The 26,937-nt window shown below is 38.6% G+C and overlaps 1 protein-coding gene across 1 annotated transcript; it reads left to right on the top strand.

Annotated features, from left to right (window-relative positions):
• Window positions 1–22,984: 22,984 nt before the first annotated feature.
• LOC131428867 (uncharacterized) lies at window positions 22,985–25,434 on the top strand. The gene is made up of 2 exons (XM_058592925.1): window positions 22,985–23,971; window positions 24,562–25,434. The coding sequence occupies exons 1-2, from the start codon at window positions 22,985–22,987 to the stop codon at window positions 25,432–25,434; spliced, it is 1,860 nt and encodes a 619-aa protein (XP_058448908.1).
• Window positions 25,435–26,937: the final 1,503 nt, after the last annotated feature.

Consider the following 26,937-nt stretch of genomic DNA (forward strand, 5'->3'; position numbering starts at 1 on the left):
GGCCATTGATCAAATTCGAAGATCAAATGGTTGTGACTTTTGGTTCCGGAGATATGATTGTATAAGTGACGTAACCGACAAAAAGCGTTGTATTTGAACGCGCTCAATTTTCTCAGAGATGGCTGAACCGATTTTAACGAACTTGGGCTCGTTTGAAAGCTACTGGCGGGCCATTGATCAAGTTCGAAGATCAAATGGTTGTGGCTTTTGGTTCCAGATATATGATGGTATAAGTGACGTAACCGACAAAACACGTATATATATATAAGGGTGCCAAAATTTTGGGATCAACTCTATTTTCGTAAAGTTCTAGTGCTCAAAAGTTCAAGCACCTCGAAAAAAGCCTTCATGCAAAATTTGACCTAAATCGGACATGCTTAAGGGGTGCTGCCCGGTGGTAAAGGTTTGACAATTATCGATCTTGAAAAAGCACCATAGGGGGGAGTACATGAAATTTCCAAAATCGAAAAATTTTTTTGATGCCAAAACTCTTAAAACTGCATAAAACATCAAAATTTAGTGTCATCTCGAAAAAAAATTTTTTTGAAAAAATCAACTTTCTGGGACATAGAAAAATTTTCATATTTTTTCTAAGTCCCAAAAAGTCGATTTTTTCAAAAAATTTTTTTTTCGAGATGACACTAAATCTCGACGTTTCATGCAATTCTAAGCCTTTTGGCATCAAAAATTTTTTTTCGATTTCGAAAATTTCATGTACTCCCCCCTATGGTGATTTTTAAAGATATATGAAAATTCCACTAAGTGGACTAAGAAGGGTTTTTTATTTTAGATTAGCATCACTGTTCTCATACAAATAGGCAACGCAAATGTCAAGCACTAGTTTGGAAAAATGATGCTGACTGTGTGACATAAACACTGAAGCATGCTTTTGTGAACTACTCGAATCAATCTGAACCAATTGGTGTCAAAATTAGTATCCACATTTATTTAATAAAAGTATGAAACATATTTTCATGAAACTGTTATGAAAGAAGAGAAAGGCATTATCACACCACTAGGTGGATTAAGAAGGGTTTTGCCTTTCTCTATAGAAAGGTATTAGAATTGCTGGAAAAACCGACTTTCGAACGGAGCCTCGGAGACCCATAGTGTTATATACCATTCGACTCAGCTCGACGAGATCGGAAAATGTCTGTGTGTGTGTGTGTGTGTGTGTGTGTGTATGTGTGTATGTGTGTATGTGTGTGCACTTTTCGAAGATATTTGAACGCGCTCAATTTTCTCAGAGATGGCTCAACCGATTTTAACAAACTTGGGCTCGTTTGAAAGCTACTATCGGGGCATTGATTAGGTTCGAAGATAAAATGGCTGTGACTTTTGGTTCCGGAGATATGATTGTATAAGTGACGTAACCGACAAAAAGCGTTGTATTTGAACGCGCTCAATTTTCTCAGAGATGGCTGAACCGATTTGAACAAACTTGGACTCGTTTGAAAGCTACTGGCGGGCCATTGATCAAGTTCGAAGATCAAATGGTTGTGACTTTTGGTTCCGGAGATATGATTGTATAAGTGACGTAACCGACAAAAAGCGTTGTATTTGAACGCGCTCAATTTTCTCAGAGATGGCTGATCCGATTTTAACAAACTTGGGCTCGTTTGAAAGCTACTGTCGGGCCGTTGATCAAGTTCGAAGATCAAATGGTTGTGACTTTTGGTTCCAGATATATGATGGTATAAGTGACGTAACCGACAAAACACGTTGATTTTTACCGCTCTTGTATATATAAGGGTGCCAAAATTTTGGGATCAACTCTATTTTCGTAAAGTTCTAGTGCTCAAAAGTTTAAGCACCTCGAAAAAAGCCTTCATGCAAAATTTGACCTAAATCGGACATGCTTAAGGGGTGCTGCCCGGTGGTAAAGGTTTGACAATTATCGATCTTGAAAAAGCACCATAGGGGGGAGTACATGAAATTTCCAAAATCGAAAATTTTTTTTGATGCCAAAACTCTTAAAACTGCATAAAACATCGAAATTTAGTGTCATCTCAAAAAAAAATTTTTTTGAAAAAATCAACTTTCTGGGACTTCTAAGTCCCAAAAAGTCGATATTTTCAAAAAATTTTTTTTTCGAGATGACACTATATTTTGACGTTTCATGCAATTCTAAGCCGTTTGGCATCAAAAATTTTTTTTCGATTTCGAAAATTTCATGTACTCCCCCCTATGGTGATTTTTCAAGATATATGAAAATCCCACTAAGTGGACTAAGAAGGCTTTTTGCCTTTCTCTATAGAAAGGTATTAGAATTGCTGGAAAAACCGACTTTCGAACGGAGCCTCGGAGACCCATAGTGTTATATACCATTCGACTCAGCTCGACGAGATCGGAAAATGTCTGTGTGTGTGTGTGTGTGTGTGTGTGTATGTGTGTATGTGTGTATGTGTGTGCACTTTTCGAAGATATTTGAACGCGCTCAATTTTCTCAGAGATGGCTCAACCGATTTTAACAAACTTGGGCTCGTTTGAAAGCTACTATCGGGGCATTGATCAAGTTCGAAGATAAAATGGCTGTGACTTTTGGTTCCGGAGATATGATTGTATAAGTGACGTAACCGACAAAAAGCGTTGTATTTGAACGCGCTCAATTTTCTCAGAGATGGCTGAACCGATTTGAACAAACTTGGACTCGTTTGAAAGCTACTGGCGGGCCATTGATCAAGTTCGAAGATCAAATGGTTGTGACTTTTGGTTCCGGAGATATGATTGTATAAGTGACGTAACCGACAAAAAGCGTTGTATTTGAACGCGCTCAATTTTCTCAGAGATGGCTGATCCGATTTTAACAAACTTGGGCTCGTTTGAAAGCTACTGTCGGGCCGTTGATCAAGTTCGAAGATCAAATGGTTGTGACTTTTGGTTCCAGATATATGATGGTATAAGTGACGTAACCGACAAAACACGTTGATTTTTACCGCTCTTGTATATATAAGGGTGCCAAAATTTTGGGATCAACTCTATTTTCGTAAAGTTCTAGTGCTCAAAAGTTTAAGCACCTCGAAAAAAGCCTTCATGCAAAATTTGACCTAAATCGGACATGCTTAAGGGGTGCTGCCCGGTGGTAAAGGTTTGACAATTATCGATCTTGAAAAAGCACCATAGGGGGGAGTACATGAAATTTCCAAAATCGAAAATTTTTTTTGATGCCAAAACTCTTAAAACTGCATAAAACATCGAAATTTAGTGTCATCTCAAAAAAAAATTTTTTTGAAAAAATCAACTTTCTGGGACTTAGAAAAATTTTCATATTTTTTCTAAGTCCCAAAAAGTCGATATTTTCAAAAAATTTTTTTTTCGAGATGACACTATATTTTGACGTTTCATGCAATTCTAAGCCGTTTGGCATCAAAAATTTTTTTTCGATTTCGAAAATTTCATGTACTCCCCCCTATGGTGATTTTTCAAGATATATGAAAATCCCACTAAGTGGACTAAGAAGGCTTTTTGCCTTTCTCTATAGAAAGGTATTAGAATTGCTGGAAAAACCGACTTTCGAACGGAGCCTCGGAGACCCATAGTGTTATATACCATTCGACTCAGCTCGACGAGATCGGAAAATGTCTGTGTGTGTGTGTGTGTGTGTGTGTGTGTGTGTATGTGTGTATGTGTGTATGTGTGTGCACTTTTCGAAGATATTTGAACGCGCTCAATTTTCTCAGAGATGGCTCAACCGATTTTAACAAACTTGGGCTCGTTTGAAAGCTACTATCGGGGCATTGATCAAGTTCGAAGATAAAATGGCTGTGACTTTTGGTTCCGGAGATATGATTGTATAAGTGACGTAACCGACAAAAAGCGTTGTATTTGAACGCGCTCAATTTTCTCAGAGATGGCTGAACCGATTTGAACAAACTTGGACTCGTTTGAAAGCTACTGGCGGGCCATTGATCAAGTTCGAAGATCAAATGGTTGTGACTTTTGGTTCCGGAGATATGATTGTATAAGTGACGTAACCGACAAAAAGCGTTGTATTTGAACGCGCTCAATTTTCTCAGAGATGGCTGATCCGATTTTAACAAACTTGGGCTCGTTTGAAAGCTACTGTCGGGCCGTTGATCAAGTTCGAAGATCAAATGGTTGTGACTTTTGGTTCCAGATATATGATGGTATAAGTGACGTAACCGACAAAACACGTTGATTTTTACCGCTCTTGTATATATAAGGGTGCCAAAATTTTGGGATCAACTCTATTTTCGTAAAGTTCTAGTGCTCAAAAGTTTAAGCACCTCGAAAAAAGCCTTCATGCAAAATTTGACCTAAATCGGACATGCTTAAGGGGTGCTGCCCGGTGGTAAAGGTTTGACAATTATCGATCTTGAAAAAGCACCATAGGGGGGAGTACATGAAATTTCCAAAATCGAAAATTTTTTTTGATGCCAAAACTCTTAAAACTGCATAAAACATCGAAATTTAGTGTCATCTCAAAAAAAAATTTTTTTGAAAAAATCAACTTTCTGGGACTTAGAAAAATTTTCATATTTTTTCTAAGTCCCAAAAAGTCGATATTTTCAAAAAATTTTTTTTTCGAGATGACACTATATTTTGACGTTTCATGCAATTCTAAGCCGTTTGGCATCAAAAATTTTTTTTCGATTTCGAAAATTTCATGTACTCCCCCCTATGGTGATTTTTCAAGATATATGAAAATCCCACTAAGTGGACTAAGAAGGCTTTTTGCCTTTCTCTATAGAAAGGTATTAGAATTGCTGGAAAAACCGACTTTCGAACGGAGCCTCGGAGACCCATAGTGTTATATACCATTCGACTCAGCTCGACGAGATCGGAAAATGTCTGTGTGTGTGTGTGTGTGTGTGTATGTGTGTATGTGTGTATGTGTGTGCACTTTTCGAAGATATTTGAACGCGCTCAATTTTCTCAGAGATGGCTCAACCGATTTTAACAAACTTGGGCTCGTTTGAAAGCTACTATCGGGGCATTGATCAAGTTCGAAGATAAAATGGCTGTGACTTTTGGTTCCGGAGATATGATTGTATAAGTGACGTAACCGACAAAAAGCGTTGTATTTGAACGCGCTCAATTTTCTCAGAGATGGCTGAACCGATTTGAACAAACTTGGACTCGTTTGAAAGCTACTGGCGGGCCATTGATCAAGTTCGAAGATCAAATGGTTGTGACTTTTGGTTCCGGAGATATGATTGTATAAGTGACGTAACCGACAAAAAGCGTTGTATTTGAACGCGCTCAATTTTCTCAGAGATGGCTGATCCGATTTTAACAAACTTGGGCTCGTTTGAAAGCTACTGTCGGGCCGTTGATCAAGTTCGAAGATCAAATGGTTGTGACTTTTGGTTCCAGATATATGATGGTATAAGTGACGTAACCGACAAAACACGTTGATTTTTACCGCTCTTGTATATATAAGGGTGCCAAAATTTTGGGATCAACTCTATTTTCGTAAAGTTCTAGTGCTCAAAAGTTTAAGCACCTCGAAAAAAGCCTTCATGCAAAATTTGACCTAAATCGGACATGCTTAAGGGGTGCTGCCCGGTGGTAAAGGTTTGACAATTATCGATCTTGAAAAAGCACCATAGGGGGGAGTACATGAAATTTCCAAAATCGAAAATTTTTTTTGATGCCAAAACTCTTAAAACTGCATAAAACATCGAAATTTAGTGTCATCTCAAAAAAAAATTTTTTTGAAAAAATCAACTTTCTGGGACTTAGAAAAATTTTCATATTTTTTCTAAGTCCCAAAAAGTCGATATTTTCAAAAAATTTTTTTTTCGAGATGACACTATATTTTGACGTTTCATGCAATTCTAAGCCGTTTGGCATCAAAAATTTTTTTTCGATTTCGAAAATTTCATGTACTCCCCCCTATGGTGATTTTTCAAGATATATGAAAATCCCACTAAGTGGACTAAGAAGGCTTTTTGCCTTTCTCTATAGAAAGGTATTAGAATTGCTGGAAAAACCGACTTTCGAACGGAGCCTCGGAGACCCATAGTGTTATATACCATTCGACTCAGCTCGACGAGATCGGAAAATGTCTGTGTGTGTGTGTGTGTGTGTGTGTGTATGTGTGTATGTGTGTATGTGTGTGCACTTTTCGAAGATATTTGAACGCGCTCAATTTTCTCAGAGATGGCTCAACCGATTTTAACAAACTTGGGCTCGTTTGAAAGCTACTATCGGGGCATTGATCAAGTTCGAAGATAAAATGGCTGTGACTTTTGGTTCCGGAGATATGATTGTATAAGTGACGTAACCGACAAAAAGCGTTGTATTTGAACGCGCTCAATTTTCTCAGAGATGGCTGAACCGATTTGAACAAACTTGGACTCGTTTGAAAGCTACTGGCGGGCCATTGATCAAGTTCGAAGATCAAATGGTTGTGACTTTTGGTTCCGGAGATATGATTGTATAAGTGACGTAACCGACAAAAAGCGTTGTATTTGAACGCGCTCAATTTTCTCAGAGATGGCTGATCCGATTTTAACAAACTTGGGCTCGTTTGAAAGCTACTGTCGGGCCGTTGATCAAGTTCGAAGATCAAATGGTTGTGACTTTTGGTTCCAGATATATGATGGTATAAGTGACGTAACCGACAAAACACGTTGATTTTTACCGCTCTTGTATATATAAGGGTGCCAAAATTTTGGGATCAACTCTATTTTCGTAAAGTTCTAGTGCTCAAAAGTTTAAGCACCTCGAAAAAAGCCTTCATGCAAAATTTGACCTAAATCGGACATGCTTAAGGGGTGCTGCCCGGTGGTAAAGGTTTGACAATTATCGATCTTGAAAAAGCACCATAGGGGGGAGTACATGAAATTTCCAAAATCGAAAATTTTTTTTGATGCCAAAACTCTTAAAACTGCATAAAACATCGAAATTTAGTGTCATCTCAAAAAAAAATTTTTTTGAAAAAATCAACTTTCTGGGACTTAGAAAAATTTTCATATTTTTTCTAAGTCCCAAAAAGTCGATATTTTCAAAAAATTTTTTTTTCGAGATGACACTATATTTTGACGTTTCATGCAATTCTAAGCCGTTTGGCATCAAAAATTTTTTTTCGATTTCGAAAATTTCATGTACTCCCCCCTATGGTGATTTTTCAAGATATATGAAAATCCCACTAAGTGGACTAAGAAGGCTTTTTGCCTTTCTCTATAGAAAGGTATTAGAATTGCTGGAAAAACCGACTTTCGAACGGAGCCTCGGAGACCCATAGTGTTATATACCATTCGACTCAGCTCGACGAGATCGGAAAATGTCTGTGTGTGTGTGTGTGTGTGTGTGTGTGTATGTGTGTATGTGTGTATGTGTGTGCACTTTTCGAAGATATTTGAACGCGCTCAATTTTCTCAGAGATGGCTCAACCGATTTTAACAAACTTGGGCTCGTTTGAAAGCTACTATCGGGGCATTGATCAAGTTCGAAGATAAAATGGCTGTGACTTTTGGTTCCGGAGATATGATTGTATAAGTGACGTAACCGACAAAAAGCGTTGTATTTGAACGCGCTCAATTTTCTCAGAGATGGCTGAACCGATTTGAACAAACTTGGACTCGTTTGAAAGTTACTGGCGGGCCATTGATCAAGTTCGAAGATCAAATGGTTGTGACTTTTGGTTCCGGAGATATGATTGTATAAGTGACGTAACCGACAAAAAGCGTTGTATTTGAACGCGCTCAATTTTCTCAGAGATGGCTGATCCGATTTTAACAAACTTGGGCTCGTTTGAAAGCTACTGTCGGGCCGTTGATCAAGTTCGAAGATCAAATGGTTGTGACTTTTGGTTCCAGATATATGATGGTATAAGTGACGTAACCGACAAAACACGTTGATTTTTACCGCTCTTGTATATATAAGGGTGCCAAAATTTTGGGATCAACTCTATTTTCGTAAAGTTCTAGTGCTCAAAAGTTTAAGCACCTCGAAAAAAGCCTTCATGCAAAATTTGACCTAAATCGGACATGCTTAAGGGGTGCTGCCCGGTGGTAAAGGTTTGACAATTATCGATCTTGAAAAAGCACCATAGGGGGGAGTACATGAAATTTCCAAAATCGAAAATTTTTTTTGATGCCAAAACTCTTAAAACTGCATAAAACATCGAAATTTAGTGTCATCTCAAAAAAAAATTTTTTTGAAAAAATCAACTTTCTGGGACTTAGAAAAATTTTCATATTTTTTCTAAGTCCCAAAAAGTCGATATTTTCAAAAAATTTTTTTTTCGAGATGACACTATATTTTGACGTTTCATGCAATTCTAAGCCGTTTGGCATCAAAAATTTTTTTTCGATTTCGAAAATTTCATGTACTCTCCCCTATGGTGATTTTTCAAGATATATGAAAATCCCACTAAGTGGACTAAGAAGGCTTTTTGCCTTTCTCTATAGAAAGGTATTAGAATTGCTGGAAAAACCGACTTTCGAACGGAGCCTCGGAGACCCATAGTGTTATATACCATTCGACTCAGCTCGACGAGATCGGAAAATGTCTGTGTGTGTGTGTGTGTGTGTGTGTGTGTATGTGTGTATGTGTGTATGTGTGTGCACTTTTCGAAGATATTTGAACGCGCTCAATTTTCTCAGAGATGGCTCAACCGATTTTAACAAACTTGGGCTCGTTTGAAAGCTACTATCGGGGCATTGATCAAGTTCGAAGATAAAATGGCTGTGACTTTTGGTTCCGGAGATATGATTGTATAAGTGACGTAACCGACAAAAAGCGTTGTATTTGAACGCGCTCAATTTTCTCAGAGATGGCTGAACCGATTTGAACAAACTTGGACTCGTTTGAAAGCTACTGGCGGGCCATTGATCAAGTTCGAAGATCAAATGGTTGTGACTTTTGGTTCCGGAGATATGATTGTATAAGTGACGTAACCGACAAAAAGCGTTGTATTTGAACGCGCTCAATTTTCTCAGAGATGGCTGATCCGATTTTAACAAACTTGGGCTCGTTTGAAAGCTACTGTCGGGCCGTTGATCAAGTTCGAAGATCAAATGGTTGTGACTTTTGGTTCCAGATATATGATGGTATAAGTGACGTAACCGACAAAACACGTTGATTTTTACCGCTCTTGTATATATAAGGGTGCCAAAATTTTGGGATCAACTCTATTTTCGTAAAGTTCTAGTGCTCAAAAGTTTAAGCACCTCGAAAAAAGCCTTCATGCAAAATTTGACCTAAATCGGACATGCTTAAGGGGTGCTGCCCGGTGGTAAAGGTTTGACAATTATCGATCTTGAAAAAGCACCATAGGGGGGAGTACATGAAATTTCCAAAATCGAAAATTTTTTTTGATGCCAAAACTCTTAAAACTGCATAAAACATCGAAATTTAGTGTCATCTCAAAAAAAAATTTTTTTGAAAAAATCAACTTTCTGGGACTTAGAAAAATTTTCATATTTTTTCTAAGTCCCAAAAAGTCGATATTTTCAAAAAATTTTTTTTTCGAGATGACACTATATTTTGACGTTTCATGCAATTCTAAGCCGTTTGGCATCAAAAATTTTTTTTCGATTTCGAAAATTTCATGTACTCCCCCCTATGGTGATTTTTCAAGATATATGAAAATCCCACTAAGTGGACTAAGAAGGCTTTTTGCCTTTCTCTATAGAAAGGTATTAGAATTGCTGGAAAAACCGACTTTCGAACGGAGCCTCGGAGACCCATAGTGTTATATACCATTCGACTCAGCTCGACGAGATCGGAAAATGTCTGTGTGTGTGTGTGTGTGTGTGTATGTGTGTATGTGTGTATGTGTGTGCACTTTTCGAAGATATTTGAACGCGCTCAATTTTCTCAGAGATGGCTCAACCGATTTTAACAAACTTGGGCTCGTTTGAAAGCTACTATCGGGGCATTGATCAAGTTCGAAGATAAAATGGCTGTGACTTTTGGTTCCAGAGATATGATTGTATAAGTGACGTAACCGACAAAAAGCGTTGTATTTGAACGCGCTCAATTTTCTCAGAGATGGCTGAACCGATTTGAACAAACTTGGACTCGTTTGAAAGCTACTGGCGGGCCATTGATCAAGTTCGAAGATCAAATGGTTGTGACTTTTGGTTCCGGAGATATGATTGTATAAGTGACGTAACCGACAAAAAGCGTTGTATTTGAACGCGCTCAATTTTCTCAGAGATGGCTGATCCGATTTTAACAAACTTGGGCTCGTTTGAAAGCTACTGTCGGGCCGTTGATCAAGTTCGAAGATCAAATGGTTGTGACTTTTGGTTCCAGATATATGATGGTATAAGTGACGTAACCGACAAAACACGTTGATTTTTACCGCTCTTGTATATATAAGGGTGCCAAAATTTTGGGATCAACTCTATTTTCGTAAAGTTCTAGTGCTCAAAAGTTTAAGCACCTCGAAAAAAGCCTTCATGCAAAATTTGACCTAAATCGGACATGCTTAAGGGGTGCTGCCCGGTGGTAAAGGTTTGACAATTATCGATCTTGAAAAAGCACCATAGGGGGGAGTACATGAAATTTCCAAAATCGAAAATTTTTTTTGATGCCAAAACTCTTAAAACTGCATAAAACATCGAAATTTAGTGTCATCTCAAAAAAAAATTTTTTTGAAAAAATCAACTTTCTGGGACTTAGAAAAATTTTCATATTTTTTCTAAGTCCCAAAAAGTCGATATTTTCAAAAAATTTTTTTTTCGAGATGACACTATATTTTGACGTTTCATGCAATTCTAAGCCGTTTGGCATCAAAAATTTTTTTTCGATTTCGAAAATTTCATGTACTCCCCCCTATGGTGATTTTTCAAGATATATGAAAATCCCACTAAGTGGACTAAGAAGGCTTTTTGCCTTTCTCTATAGAAAGGTATTAGAATTGCTGGAAAAACCGACTTTCGAACGGAGCCTCGGAGACCCATAGTGTTATATACCATTCGACTCAGCTCGACGAGATCGGAAAATGTCTGTGTGTGTGTGTGTGTGTGTGTGTATGTGTGTATGTGTGTATGTGTGTGCACTTTTCGAAGATATTTGAACGCGCTCAATTTTCTCAGAGATGGCTCAACCGATTTTAACAAACTTGGGCTCGTTTGAAAGCTACTATCGGGGCATTGATCAAGTTCGAAGATAAAATGGCTGTGACTTTTGGTTCCGGAGATATGATTGTATAAGTGACGTAACCGACAAAAAGCGTTGTATTTGAACGCGCTCAATTTTCTCAGAGATGGCTGAACCGATTTGAACAAACTTGGACTCGTTTGAAAGCTACTGGCGGGCCATTGATCAAGTTCGAAGATCAAATGGTTGTGACTTTTGGTTCCGGAGATATGATTGTATAAGTGACGTAACCGACAAAAAGCGTTGTATTTGAACGCGCTCAATTTTCTCAGAGATGGCTGATCCGATTTTAACAAACTTGGGCTCGTTTGAAAGCTACTGTCGGGCCGTTGATCAAGTTCGAAGATCAAATGGTTGTGACTTTTGGTTCCAGATATATGATGGTATAAGTGACGTAACCGACAAAACACGTTGATTTTTACCGCTCTTGTATATATAAGGGTGCCAAAATTTTGGGATCAACTCTATTTTCGTAAAGTTCTAGTGCTCAAAAGTTTAAGCACCTCGAAAAAAGCCTTCATGCAAAATTTGACCTAAATCGGACATGCTTAAGGGGTGCTGCCCGGTGGTAAAGGTTTGACAATTATCGATCTTGAAAAAGCACCATAGGGGGGAGTACATGAAATTTCCAAAATCGAAAATTTTTTTTGATGCCAAAACTCTTAAAACTGCATAAAACATCGAAATTTAGTGTCATCTCAAAAAAAAATTTTTTTGAAAAAATCAACTTTCTGGGACTTAGAAAAATTTTCATATTTTTTCTAAGTCCCAAAAAGTCGATATTTTCAAAAAATTTTTTTTTCGAGATGACACTATATTTTGACGTTTCATGCAATTCTAAGCCGTTTGGCATCAAAAATTTTTTTTCGATTTCGAAAATTTCATGTACTCCCCCCTATGGTGATTTTTCAAGATATATGAAAATCCCACTAAGTGGACTAAGAAGGCTTTTTGCCTTTCTCTATAGAAAGGTATTAGAATTGCTGGAAAAACCGACTTTCGAACGGAGCCTCGGAGACCCATAGTGTTATATACCATTCGACTCAGCTCGACGAGATCGGAAAATGTCTGTGTGTGTGTGTGTGTGTGTGTGTGTATGTGTGTATGTGTGTATGTGTGTGCACTTTTCGAAGATATTTGAACGCGCTCAATTTTCTCAGAGATGGCTCAACCGATTTTAACAAACTTGGGCTCGTTTGAAAGCTACTATCGGGGCATTGATCAAGTTCGAAGATAAAATGGCTGTGACTTTTGGTTCCAGAGATATGATTGTATAAGTGACGTAACCGACAAAAAGCGTTGTATTTGAACGCGCTCAATTTTCTCAGAGATGGCTGAACCGATTTGAACAAACTTGGACTCGTTTGAAAGCTACTGGCGGGCCATTGATCAAGTTCGAAGATCAAATGGTTGTGACTTTTGGTTCCGGAGATATGATTGTATAAGTGACGTAACCGACAAAAAGCGTTGTATTTGAACGCGCTCAATTTTCTCAGAGATGGCTGATCCGATTTTAACAAACTTGGGCTCGTTTGAAAGCTACTGTCGGGCCGTTGATCAAGTTCGAAGATCAAATGGTTGTGACTTTTGGTTCCAGATATATGATGGTATAAGTGACGTAACCGACAAAACACGTTGATTTTTACCGCTCTTGTATATATAAGGGTGCCAAAATTTTGGGATCAACTCTATTTTCGTAAAGTTCTAGTGCTCAAAAGTTTAAGCACCTCGAAAAAAGCCTTCATGCAAAATTTGACCTAAATCGGACATGCTTAAGGGGTGCTGCCCGGTGGTAAAGGTTTGACAATTATCGATCTTGAAAAAGCACCATAGGGGGGAGTACATGAAATTTCCAAAATCGAAAATTTTTTTTGATGCCAAAACTCTTAAAACTGCATAAAACATCGAAATTTAGTGTCATCTCAAAAAAAAATTTTTTTGAAAAAATCAACTTTCTGGGACTTAGAAAAATTTTCATATTTTTTCTAAGTCCCAAAAAGTCGATATTTTCAAAAAATTTTTTTTTCGAGATGACACTATATTTTGACGTTTCATGCAATTCTAAGCCGTTTGGCATCAAAAATTTTTTTTCGATTTCGAAAATTTCATGTACTCCCCCCTATGGTGATTTTTCAAGATATATGAAAATCCCACTAAGTGGACTAAGAAGGCTTTTTGCCTTTCTCTATAGAAAGGTATTAGAATTGCTGGAAAAACCGACTTTCGAACGGAGCCTCGGAGACCCATAGTGTTATATACCATTCGACTCAGCTCGACGAGATCGGAAAATGTCTGTGTGTGTGTGTGTGTGTGTGTGTATGTGTGTATGTGTGTATGTGTGTGCACTTTTCGAAGATATTTGAACGCGCTCAATTTTCTCAGAGATGGCTCAACCGATTTTAACAAACTTGGGCTCGTTTGAAAGCTACTATCGGGGCATTGATCAAGTTCGAAGATAAAATGGCTGTGACTTTTGGTTCCGGAGATATGATTGTATAAGTGACGTAACCGACAAAAAGCGTTGTATTTGAACGCGCTCAATTTTCTCAGAGATGGCTGAACCGATTTGAACAAACTTGGACTCGTTTGAAAGCTACTGGCGGGCCATTGATCAAGTTCGAAGATCAAATGGTTGTGACTTTTGGTTCCGGAGATATGATTGTATAAGTGACGTAACCGACAAAAAGCGTTGTATTTGAACGCGCTCAATTTTCTCAGAGATGGCTGATCCGATTTTAACAAACTTGGGCTCGTTTGAAAGCTACTGTCGGGCCGTTGATCAAGTTCGAAGATCAAATGGTTGTGACTTTTGGTTCCAGATATATGATGGTATAAGTGACGTAACCGACAAAACACGTTGATTTTTACCGCTCTTGTATATATAAGGGTGCCAAAATTTTGGGATCAACTCTATTTTCGTAAAGTTCTAGTGCTCAAAAGTTTAAGCACCTCGAAAAAAGCCTTCATGCAAAATTTGACCTAAATCGGACATGCTTAAGGGGTGCTGCCCGGTGGTAAAGGTTTGACAATTATCGATCTTGAAAAAGCACCATAGGGGGGAGTACATGAAATTTCCAAAATCGAAAATTTTTTTTGATGCCAAAACTCTTAAAACTGCATAAAACATCGAAATTTAGTGTCATCTCAAAAAAAAATTTTTTTGAAAAAATCAACTTTCTGGGACTTAGAAAAATTTTCATATTTTTTCTAAGTCCCAAAAAGTCGATATTTTCAAAAAATTTTTTTTTCGAGATGACACTATATTTTGACGTTTCATGCAATTCTAAGCCGTTTGGCATCAAAAATTTTTTTTCGATTTCGAAAATTTCATGTACTCTCCCCTATGGTGATTTTTCAAGATATATGAAAATCCCACTAAGTGGACTAAGAAGGCTTTTTGCCTTTCTCTATAGAAAGGTATTAGAATTGCTGGAAAAACCGACTTTCGAACGGAGCCTCGGAGACCCATAGTGTTATATACCATTCGACTCAGCTCGACGAGATCGGAAAATGTCTGTGTGTGTGTGTGTGTGTGTGTGTGTATGTGTGTATGTGTGTATGTGTGTGCACTTTTCGAAGATATTTGAACGCGCTCAATTTTCTCAGAGATGGCTCAACCGATTTTAACAAACTTGGGCTCGTTTGAAAGCTACTATCGGGGCATTGATCAAGTTCGAAGATAAAATGGCTGTGACTTTTGGTTCCGGAGATATGATTGTATAAGTGACGTAACCGACAAAAAGCGTTGTATTTGAACGCGCTCAATTTTCTCAGAGATGGCTGAACCGATTTGAACAAACTTGGACTCGTTTGAAAGCTACTGGCGGGCCATTGATCAAGTTCGAAGATCAAATGGTTGTGACTTTTGGTTCCGGAGATATGATTGTATAAGTGACGTAACCGACAAAAAGCGTTGTATTTGAACGCGCTCAATTTTCTCAGAGATGGCTGATCCGATTTTAACAAACTTGGGCTCGTTTGAAAGCTACTGTCGGGCCGTTGATCAAGTTCGAAGATCAAATGGTTGTGACTTTTGGTTCCAGATATATGATGGTATAAGTGACGTAACCGACAAAACACGTTGATTTTTACCGCTCTTGTATATATAAGGGTGCCAAAATTTTGGGATCAACTCTATTTTCGTAAAGTTCTAGTGCTCAAAAGTTTAAGCACCTCGAAAAAAGCCTTCATGCAAAATTTGACCTAAATCGGACATGCTTAAGGGGTGCTGCCCGGTGGTAAAGGTTTGACAATTATCGATCTTGAAAAAGCACCATAGGGGGGAGTACATGAAATTTCCAAAATCGAAAATTTTTTTTGATGCCAAAACTCTTAAAACTGCATAAAACATCGAAATTTAGTGTCATCTCAAAAAAAAATTTTTTTGAAAAAATCAACTTTCTGGGACTTAGAAAAATTTTCATATTTTTTCTAAGTCCCAAAAAGTCGATATTTTCAAAAAATTTTTTTTTCGAGATGACACTATATTTTGACGTTTCATGCAATTCTAAGCCGTTTGGCATCAAAAATTTTTTTTCGATTTCGAAAATTTCATGTACTCCCCCCTATGGTGATTTTTCAAGATATATGAAAATCCCACTAAGTGGACTAAGAAGGCTTTTTGCCTTTCTCTATAGAAAGGTATTAGAATTGCTGGAAAAACCGACTTTCGAACGGAGCCTCGGAGACCCATAGTGTTATATACCATTCGACTCAGCTCGACGAGATCGGAAAATGTCTGTGTGTGTGTGTGTGTGTGTGTGTATGTGTGTATGTGTGTATGTGTGTGCACTTTTCGAAGATATTTGAACGCGCTCAATTTTCTCAGAGATGGCTCAACCGATTTTAACAAACTTGGGCTCGTTTGAAAGCTACTATCGGGGCATTGATCAAGTTCGAAGATAAAATGGCTGTGACTTTTGGTTCCGGAGATATGATTGTATAAGTGACGTAACCGACAAAAAGCGTTGTATTTGAACGCGCTCAATTTTCTCAGAGATGGCTGAACCGATTTGAACAAACTTGGACTCGTTTGAAAGCTACTGGCGGGCCATTGATCAAGTTCGAAGATCAAATGGTTGTGACTTTTGGTTCCGGAGATATGATTGTATAAGTGACGTAACCGACAAAAAGCGTTGTATTTGAACGCGCTCAATTTTCTCAGAGATGGCTGATCCGATTTTAACAAACTTGGGCTCGTTTGAAAGCTACTGTCGGGCCGTTGATCAAGTTCGAAGATCAAATGGTTGTGACTTTTGGTTCCAGATATATGATGGTATAAGTGACGTAACCGACAAAACACGTTGATTTTTACCGCTCTTGTATATATAAGGGTGCCAAAATTTTGGGATCAACTCTATTTTCGTAAAGTTCTAGTGCTCAAAAGTTTAAGCACCTCGAAAAAAGCCTTCATGCAAAATTTGACCTAAATCGGACATGCTTAAGGGGTGCTGCCCGGTGGTAAAGGTTTGACAATTATCGATCTTGAAAAAGCACCATAGGGGGGAGTACATGAAATTTCCAAAATCGAAAATTTTTTTTGATGCCAAAACTCTTAAAACTGCATAAAACATCGAAATTTAGTGTCATCTCAAAAAAAATTTTTTTTGAAAAAATCAACTTTCTGGGACTTAGAAAAATTTTCATATTTTTTCTAAGTCCCAAAAAGTCGATATTTTCAAAAAATTTTTTTTTCGAGATGACACTATATTTTGACGTTTCATGCAATTCTAAGCCGTTTGGCATCAAAAATTTTTTTTCGATTTCGAAAATTTCATGTACTCCCCCCTATGGTGATTTTTCAAGATATATGAAAATCCCACTAAGTGGACTAAGAAGGCTTTTTGCCTTTCTCTATAGAAAGGTATTAGAATTGCTGGAAAAACCGACTTTCGAACGGAGCCTCGGAGACCCATAGTGTTATATACCATTCGACTCAGCTCGACGAGATCGGAAAATGTCTGTGTGTGTGTGTGTGTGTGTGTGTATGTGTGTATGTGTGTATGTGTGTGCACTTTTCGAAGATATTTGAACGCGCTCAATTTTCTCAGAGATGGCTCAACCGATTTTAACAAACTTGGGCTCGTTTGAAAGCTACTATCGGGGCATTGATCAAGTTCGAAGATAAAATGGCTGTGACTTTTGGTTCCGGAGATATGATTGTATAAGTGACGTAACCGACAAAAAGCGTTGTATTTGAACGCGCTCAATTTTCTCAGAGATGGCTGAACCGATTTGAACAAACTTGGACTCGTTTGAAAGCTACTGGCGGGCCATTGATCAAGTTCGAAGATCAAATGGTTGTGACTTTTGGTTCCGGAGATATGATTGTATAAGTGACGTAACCGACAAAAAGCGTTGTATTTGAACGCGCTCAATTTTCTCAGAGATGGCTGATCCGATTTTAACAAACTTGGGCTCGTTTGAAAGCTACTGTCGGGCCGTTGATCAAGTTCGAAGATCAAATGGTTGTGACTTTTGGTTCCAGATATATGATGGTATAAGTGACGTAACCGACAAAACACGTTGATTTTTACCGCTCTTGTATATATAAGGGTGCCAAAATTTTGGGATCAACTCTATTTTCGTAAAGTTCTAGTGCTCAAAAGTTTAAGCACCTCGAAAAAAGCCTTCATGCAAAATTTGACCTAAATCGGACATGCTTAAGGGGTGCTGCCCGGTGGTAAAGGTTTGACAATTATCGATCTTGAAAAAGCACCATAGGGGGGAGTACATGAAATTTCCAAAATCGAAAATTTTTTTTGATGCCAAAACTCTTAAAACTGCATAAAACATCGAAATTTAGTGTCATCTCAAAAAAAAATTTTTTTGAAAAAATCAACTTTCTGGGACTTAGAAAAATTTTCATATTTTTTCTAAGTCCCAAAAAGTCGATATTTTCAAAAAATTTTTTTTTCGAGATGACACTATATTTTGACGTTTCATGCAATTCTAAGCCGTTTGGCATCAAAAATTTTTTTTCGATTTCGAAAATTTCATGTACTCCCCCCTATGGTGATTTTTCAAGATATATGAAAATCCCACTAAGTGGACTAAGAAGGCTTTTTGCCTTTCTCTATAGAAAGGTATTAGAATTGCTGGAAAAACCGACTTTCGAACGGAGCCTCGGAGACCCATAGTGTTATATACCATTCGACTCAGCTCGACGAGATCGGAAAATGTCTGTGTGTGTGTGTGTGTGTGTGTGTGTATGTGTGTATGTGTGTATGTGTGTGCACTTTTCGAAGATATTTGAACGCGCTCAATTTTCTCAGAGATGGCTCAACCGATTTTAACAAACTTGGGCTCGTTTGAAAGCTACTATCGGGGCATTGATCAAGTTCGAAGATAAAATGGCTGTGACTTTTGGTTCCGGAGATATGATTGTATAAGTGACGTAACCGACAAAAAGCGTTGTATTTGAACGCGCTCAATTTTCTCAGAGATGGCTGAACCGATTTGAACAAACTTGGACTCGTTTGAAAGCTACTGGCGGGCCATTGATCAAGTTCGAAGATCAAATGGTTGTGACTTTTGGTTCCGGAGATATGATTGTATAAGTGACGTAACCGACAAAAAGCGTTGTATTTGAACGCGCTCAATTTTCTCAGAGATGGCTGATCCGATTTTAACAAACTTGGGCTCGTTTGAAAGCTACTGTCGGGCCGTTGATCAAGTTCGAAGATCAAATGGTTGTGACTTTTGGTTCCAGATATATGATGGTATAAGTGACGTAACCGACAAAACACGTTGATTTTTACCGCTCTTGTATATATAAGGGTGCCAAAATTTTGGGATCAACTCTATTTTCGTAAAGTTCTAGTGCTCAAAAGTTTAAGCACCTCGAAAAAAGCCTTCATGCAAAATTTGACCTAAATCGGACATGCTTAAGGGGTGCTGCCCGGTGGTAAAGGTTTGACAATTATCGATCTTGAAAAAGCACCATAGGGGGGAGTACATGAAATTTCCAAAATCGAAAATTTTTTTTGATGCCAAAACTCTTAAAACTGCATAAAACATCGAAATTTAGTGTCATCTCAAAAAAAATTTTTTTTGAAAAAATCAACTTTCTGGGACTTAGAAAAATTTTCATATTTTTTCTAAGTCCCAAAAAGTCGATATTTTCAAAAAATTTTTTTTTCGAGATGACACTATATTTTGACGTTTCATGCAATTCTAAGCCGTTTGGCATCAAAAATTTTTTTTCGATTTCGAAAATTTCATGTACTCCCCCCTATGGTGATTTTTCAAGATATATGAAAATCCCACTAAGTGGACTAAGAAGGCTTTTTGCCTTTCTCTATAGAAAGGTATTAGAATTGCTGGAAAAACCGACTTTCGAACGGAGCCTCGGAGACCCATAGTGTTATATACCATTCGACTCAGCTCGACGAGATCGGAAAATGTCTGTGTGTGTGTGTGTGTGTGTGTGTGTGTGTGTATGTGTGTATGTGTGTATGTGTGTGCACTTTTCGAAGATATTTGAACGCGCTCAATTTTCTCAGAGATGGCTCAACCGATTTTAACAAACTTGGGCTCGTTTGAAAGCTACTATCGGGGCATTGATCAAGTTCGAAGATAAAATGGCTGTGACTTTTGGTTCCGGAGATATGATTGTATAAGTGACGTAACCGACAAAAAGCGTTGTATTTGAACGCGCTCAATTTTCTCAGAGATGGCTGAACCGATTTGAACAAACTTGGACTCGTTTGAAAGCTACTGGCGGGCCATTGATCAAGTTCGAAGATCAAATGGTTGTGACTTTTGGTTCCGGAGATATGATTGTATAAGTGACGTAACCGACAAAAAGCGTTGTATTTGAACGCGCTCAATTTTCTCAGAGATGGCTGATCCGATTTTAACAAACTTGGGCTCGTTTGAAAGCTACTGTCGGGCCGTTGATCAAGTTCGAAGATCAAATGGTTGTGACTTTTGGTTCCAGATATATGATGGTATAAGTGACGTAACCGACAAAACACGTTGATTTTTACCGCTCTTGTATATATAAGGGTGCCAAAATTTTGGGATCAACTCTATTTTCGTAAAGTTCTAGTGCTCAAAAGTTTAAGCACCTCGAAAAAAGCCTTCATGCAAAATTTGACCTAAATCGGACATGCTTAAGGGGTGCTGCCCGGTGGTAAAGGTTTGACAATTATCGATCTTGAAAAAGCACCATAGGGGGGAGTACATGAAATTTCCAAAATCGAAAATTTTTTTTGATGCCAAAACTCTTAAAACTGCATAAAACATCGAAATTTAGTGTCATCTCAAAAAAAAATTTTTTTGAAAAAATCAACTTTCTGGGACTTAGAAAAATTTTCATATTTTTTCTAAGTCCCAAAAAGTCGATATTTTCAAAAAAATTTTTTTTCGAGATGACACTATATTTTGACGTTTCATGCAATTCTAAGCCGTTTGGCATCAAAAATTTTTTTTCGATTTCGAAAATTTCATGTACTCCCCCCTATGGTGATTTTTCAAGATATATGAAAATCCCACTAAGTGGACTAAGAAGGCTTTTTGCCTTTCTCTATAGAAAGGTATTAGAATTGCTGGAAAAACCGACTTTCGAACGGAGCCTCGGAGACCCATAGTGTTATATACCATTCGACTCAGCTCGACGAGATCGGAAAATGTCTGTGTGTGTGTGTGTGTGTGTGTGTGTGTGTGTATGTGTGTATGTGTGTATGTGTGTGCACTTTTCGAAGATATTTGAACGCGCTCAATTTTCTCAGAGATGGCTCAACCGATTTTAACAAACTTGGGCTCGTTTGAAAGCTACTATCGGGGCATTGATCAAGTTCGAAGATAAAATGGCTGTGACTTTTGGTTCCGGAGATATGATTGTATAAGTGACGTAACCGACAAAAAGCGTTGTATTTGAACGCGCTCAATTTTCTCAGAGATGGCTGAACCGATTTGAACAAACTTGGACTCGTTTGAAAGCTACTGGCGGGCCATTGATCAAGTTCGAAGATCAAATGGTTGTGACTTTTGGTTCCGGAGATATGATTGTATAAGTGACGTAACCGACAAAAAGCGTTGTATTTGAACGCGCTCAATTTTCTCAGAGATGGCTGATCCGATTTTAACAAACTTGGGCTCGTTTGAAAGCTACTGTCGGGCCGTTGATCAAGTTCGAAGATCAAATGGTTGTGACTTTTGGTTCCAGATATATGATGGTATAAGTGACGTAACCGACAAAACACGTTGATTTTTACCGCTCTTGTATATATAAGGGTGCCAAAATTTTGGGATCAACTCTATTTTCGTAAAGTTCTAGTGCTCAAAAGTTTAAGCACCTCGAAAAAAGCCTTCATGCAAAATTTGACCTAAATCGGACATGCTTAAGGGGTGCTGCCCGGTGGTAAAGGTTTGACAATTATCGATCTTGAAAAAGCACCATAGGGGGGAGTACATGAAATTTCCAAAATCGAAAATTTTTTTTGATGCCAAAACTCTTAAAACTGCATAAAACATCGAAATTTAGTGTCATCTCAAAAAAAAATTTTTTTGAAAAAATCAACTTTCTGGGACTTAGAAAAATTTTCATATTTTTTCTAAGTCCCAAAAAGTCGATATTTTCAAAAAATTTTTTTTTCGAGATGACACTATATTTTGACGTTTCATGCAATTCTAAGCCGTTTGGCATCAAAAATTTTTTTTCGATTTCGAAAATTTCATGTACTCCCCCCTATGGTGATTTTTCAAGATATATGAAAATCCCACTAAGTGGACTAAGAAGGCTTTTTTTAGATTAGCATCACTGTTCTTATACAAATAGGCAACGCAAATGTCAAGCACTAGTTTGGAAAAATGATGCTGACTGTGTGACATAAACTCTGAAGCATGCTTTTGTGACCTACTCGAATCAATCTGAATCAATTGGTGTCAAAATTAGTATCCAAAATTATTTAATAAAAGTATGAAACATATTTTCATGAGACTGTTATGAAAGAAGAGAAAGGCATTATCGCACCACTAGGTGGATTAAGAAGGCTTTTTATTTTAGATTAGCATCACTGTTCTCATACAAATAGGCAACGCAAATGTCAAGCACTAGTTTGAAAAAATGATGCTGACTGTGTGACATAAACACTGAAGCATGCTTTTGTGAACTACTCGAATCAATCTGAATCAATTGGTGTCAAAATTAGTATCCAAAATTATTTAATAAAAGTATGAAACATATTTTCATGAGACTGTTATGAAAGAAGAGAAAGGCATTATCACACCACTAGGTGGATTAAGAAGGGTTTTTTAGATTAGCATCACTGATTTCAAATAGACAACGCAAATGTCAAGCACTAATTTGGAAAAATGACATAAACACTGAAGCATGCTTTTGTGAACTACTCGAATCAATCTGAATCAATTAGTTTCGAAATTAGTATCCGAAATTATTTAATAAAATTATGAAATACATTTTCATGGGACTGTTATGAGAGAAGAGAAAGGCATTATCACACCACTAGGTGGATTAAGAAGGGTTTTTATTCGTTCTTTCCGAGTGCTGCTCGTCTGCAGCTAGACAAAAATCTCCCTCTGCTCATTGATAGCGTTTTCGGTTGGATAATAGTCGGATCAGCAAGCCAAGTTTCTCATACACAAACCCCCGTGTCAACAGCAAACGGCATGGTCGTTTCGATGTTATCGTTAGAAGACAGTTTGGAGCGTTTCTGGAAAACTGAAGAGCTGACAACGAAAGACAACTACTCTAGCGAGGAAAGACACTGTGAATCCTGTTACCAGTCAACTGTTTCTCGAAATTCCGAAGGACGCTATATCGTTCGATATCCCAGAAAGCCAGACTTCAACGTAATGCTGGGAGAGTCGAAGAGCTGTACGCTACGACGGTTCGAATTACTTGAAAGACGTTTGAAACGAAATTCAAATCTCAAAGATGAATACCACCAGTTTATGCGAGAATATCTCTTCCTCGGCCATATGCGACGAATACAATTCCCAGACTTACTACCTGCCGCACCACCCCGTTTTCAAGGAAGCAAGTACCACAACCAAAATTCGAGTCGTGTTTGATGGATCGGCGAAAACTTCTTCCGGCTTCTCTCTGTACGAAGCTCTCTGTGTCGGTCCCGTGGTGCAGGACGATCTATTGACCATTATTTTGCGCTTCCGAACCTATCCGATTGCGCTCGTCGGTGATATTGCGAAAATGTACCGGCAAGTACTTATTCACCCAGACGATTCTGCGCTTCAACGTATTCTTTGGCGATTTTCTGATCAAACACCAGTCCAGACATATGAACTACTCACTGTTACGTATGGTCTCGGTCCGTCTTCATACCTAGCAACTCGTACACTTCAGCAACTGACCGAAGACGATGGGATTTCTTACGCGTTGGCAGGAGCTGCTATTAAAAAATGTTTTTACGTAGACGACTTCATAGGTGGAGCTCAAACCATCGAAGAAACAATCCGTCTACGCACCGAACTGAGCGACTTGTTGCACAAAGGAGGATTTACACTACGAAAATGGATTTCTAATCAGCTCGAAGTTTTGCAAGGTCTTCCCAATGATGGAATTGGTACTCAATCTGCTTTACATTTCAGCCCTAACAAGACAATTAAAGCCCTTGGTATTAGCTGGGAGCCTGAAACCGATCACCTTCGTTTCGACTCTCAAATTCGATGTAGTAATGAACCGCCAACCAAGCGTACTATTCTTTCGGATATATCAAAACTATTTGACCCTTTAGGACTAATTGCCCCCGTTGTAGTTCGAGCAAAAATACTGATGCAGGAGTTGTGGCTGCTATCGTGCGGATGGGACGATCCTGTTCCAGAACCTATTAAAACCAAATGGGATTCGCATTCGCAGATGCATCCATATCTGCATACGGTGCCTGCACATACGTCCGCTGTGAAAGTAAAGGGAAAGTAAAAATACGACTACTGGCTTCGAAGACACGCGTCGCTCCGCTGAAACGAATAAGCATTCCTCGTTTGGAGTTGTGTGCGGCAGTACTAGCAGCCCATCTGCATGCTCACATAAAGAAAGCTATCGATGTAAACGTTTCAGAATCATATTTTTGGTCTGACTCATCTGTCACTCTGCACTGGTTGCGATCACCACCGAATGTTTGGTCTACCTAAATGGCTAACAGAGTATCTGAAATTCAGCAGTTTACACATTGTTGTCAATGGAAGCATGTTCCCGGATGTGAAAATCCTGCTGACCTGGCTTCACGTGGCAGGTCGGTTGACGAGTTTTTGAAAAACGATATTTAGATCAGCGGTCCCAGTTGGTTATCACGTCCACTCAAAGATTGGCCAGAATCAATCCCACCAAGTGTTTCATACGAGGAATTGGAAATCAAAACTACCGTCGCAGTTACTCAAATAACGCCAACAGTACATCCCTGGTTTCTCCGTTGGTCGTCATACGGCCGTCTTCTTCATGTCATTGGGTACTGCATGAGATTCGTCAACAATACCCGAGCTAAAATACGCACGTAGCCGCCCATCTCGCCCGAAGTTATTGTAGGCCGTACACTCACCGTAAATGAGCTTGCCAAGTCCAAAACGTTCCTCATTCGGTTGGCGCAGAATGATGAAATTGTCGCAGAAATCAACCAGTTGGATAAAAATAAATCGGTATCGAAACGTTCCCATATTCGCCAAATGACGCCGTTCTTAGATGCAGAGAGAGTGTTGAGAGTAGGAGGTCGTTTAAACTTCGCACAGCTACCATATCAAGCAAAGCACCCGGCTTTGATTCCAACAAACCATCCGTTCACACGACTGATAGTTGAGGATTTCCATCGCAAATTACTACACGGCGGCGGACGTCTGCTATTAACAGCAATCCGAGAAGAATTCTGGCCACTCAACGGTCGAAGACTAGTCCGCAACGTAGTCAGAAATTGTTTCCGTTGTACTCGCCTCAATCCGGTACCTGCGCAGCAACAAATAGGCCAACTGCCTGTATCGAGAGTTATTCCCAGTCGTCCCTTCAGTGTTACAGGTGTTGATTATGCCGGTCCACTCTACCTTCGTCCTATTCACAAACGTGTCGCTCCCGCCAAGGCCTACCTGTGCGTATTTGTGTGTTTTTCCACCAAATCAGTTCACTTAGAGCTAGTGAGCGATTTGTCTACTCAGGCCTTTTTATGTTCATTGCGAAGATTCATCGCGCGACGCGGTCGACCCGCACACATTCATTCCGATAATGGGAAAAATTTTGAAGGGGCTAAAAACGATCTCACCGAACTGTTTACGATGCTTAAAGACCGTTCTCAGCAGGACGAAATCGCAGCCTTTTGCACAGAAGAAGGCATGACCTGGCATTTAACACCGCCGAAAGCACCGCACTTTGGTGGCAGCCGATAAAGTTGCCAAAAAACATTTGTTCCGTCAACTAGGTTCGAGTCGTTTATCTTTTGAGGAAATGTGCACCATTCTAACTCAAATCGAAGCAATAATGAATTCTCGACCGTTGCTTCCAATGACAGAAGACCCCAATGATCTAGCTGCCCTAACACCTGCGCACTTCCTGATTGGATCATCGATGTATGCCTTGCCCGACCCAGACCTTCAGAACGCACCTGTCAATAGACTCGACTACTACCAGAAACTGCAACTGCATGTGCAGAAATTTTGGACCCACTGGCGGAAGGAATATCTCCAAGAACTGCAGAAAGATACACGAGGATGGATACGAAACAACGAAATTGTTCCCGGTAAAATGGTCATCATCGTAGACGAACTACATCCACCAATCCGTTGGCCACTTGCTCGAATCGAAGCGGTATTACCTGGAAAGGATAGGCTAACACGAGTTGTTTCGCTTCGCACTGTACGAGGTATCATCAATCGACCCATCAGTAAAATATGCTTGCTGCCCAGTGCATCGGAGGCTCCCGAAGTAGAATCTACTAGCAACAATCTCCAGCCAGTTCAAAGGATTTCGGAAACCTCATTAGATTAAGCTGAAATTTTTAATGTGTTAGCCTGTAAGAATTGAAAGTGTATTGTATCATATCTGTAAGTTCAATGTTTGTGAATTATGTGTATATTTAATGTTGAACATAGTCGTTCAAGGCGGCGAGTATGTTGCGTCGCACTAGTTTTACTGGCGACACTGTTTACCAACACTGCCTTCTGCAGATAGTTGGTGCTACCGTTCATAGCATTATGTCAGTTTCTCAGGCCCTTCTGGCAACTCAGTTTTGTCGTGAATACGACTTACTTTACTATGGGGCGCCTTTTCAAAATTTACCCTCTGAGAGAGTGATAAGTTTTTGATCGTGAATATCTCATGTTATATCTAATGAATCAACATAATTCTTGCTACACGCCATCGGAAATATGATCACAATTTTATAATAAAATTTTCAGTTCTGTGACATATTCTCAAATAGTTCAAAATTAAACTTTTCTGAAATGTTTGGTATAAACGAGTATCAAAGAAGATAATTCATAAGGCGCGTTTGCCATTCTCGCACGGAACGACCGAAATCAGCATTTTCGCGAAAAATTTAGTTGATTTGCTGATTTTAGTTAGTTATTTTTTGAGACAACTAAAAAAATCTTACTTTTGCTGATTTAGATTTTTTATTCTCATTCCCTTAATAATAATAAAATATTTGTTGAAATGACTATTTTTTTTAGTTGAATTCACAAATTAAACGTACTGTCATTTCTTAGCTAAGGCACACTTCATATCCAGTCAACTAATTTTTTAGTTGAATTAAAGAAATATAATGTTGTTTTCAACCAATATGAATGGTTGAATTGGCTTCTGCAATCTGCAGCTATATGGCGCCCTGTCACCGAAACGGTAACACCTTAATGACTACTAGCCACTAGATGGCACACTACTGCCGAAAAAAA

The sequence above is a fragment of the Malaya genurostris genome, chromosome 2 (assembly GCF_030247185.1).
Source record: "Malaya genurostris strain Urasoe2022 chromosome 2, Malgen_1.1, whole genome shotgun sequence".
Taxonomy (NCBI): domain Eukaryota; kingdom Metazoa; phylum Arthropoda; class Insecta; order Diptera; family Culicidae; genus Malaya; species Malaya genurostris.

Excerpts from the sequence above, each read along its gene's own strand:
- LOC131428867 (XM_058592925.1), top strand. The coding sequence starts at position 22,985 with ATGAATACCACCAGTTTATGCGAGAATATCTCTTCCTCGGCCATATGC. Across the intron at positions 23,972-24,561 it reads CACATACGTCCGCTGTGAAA|CCGCCCATCTCGCCCGAAGT; the intron begins GTAAAGGGAAAG and ends ATACGCACGTAG.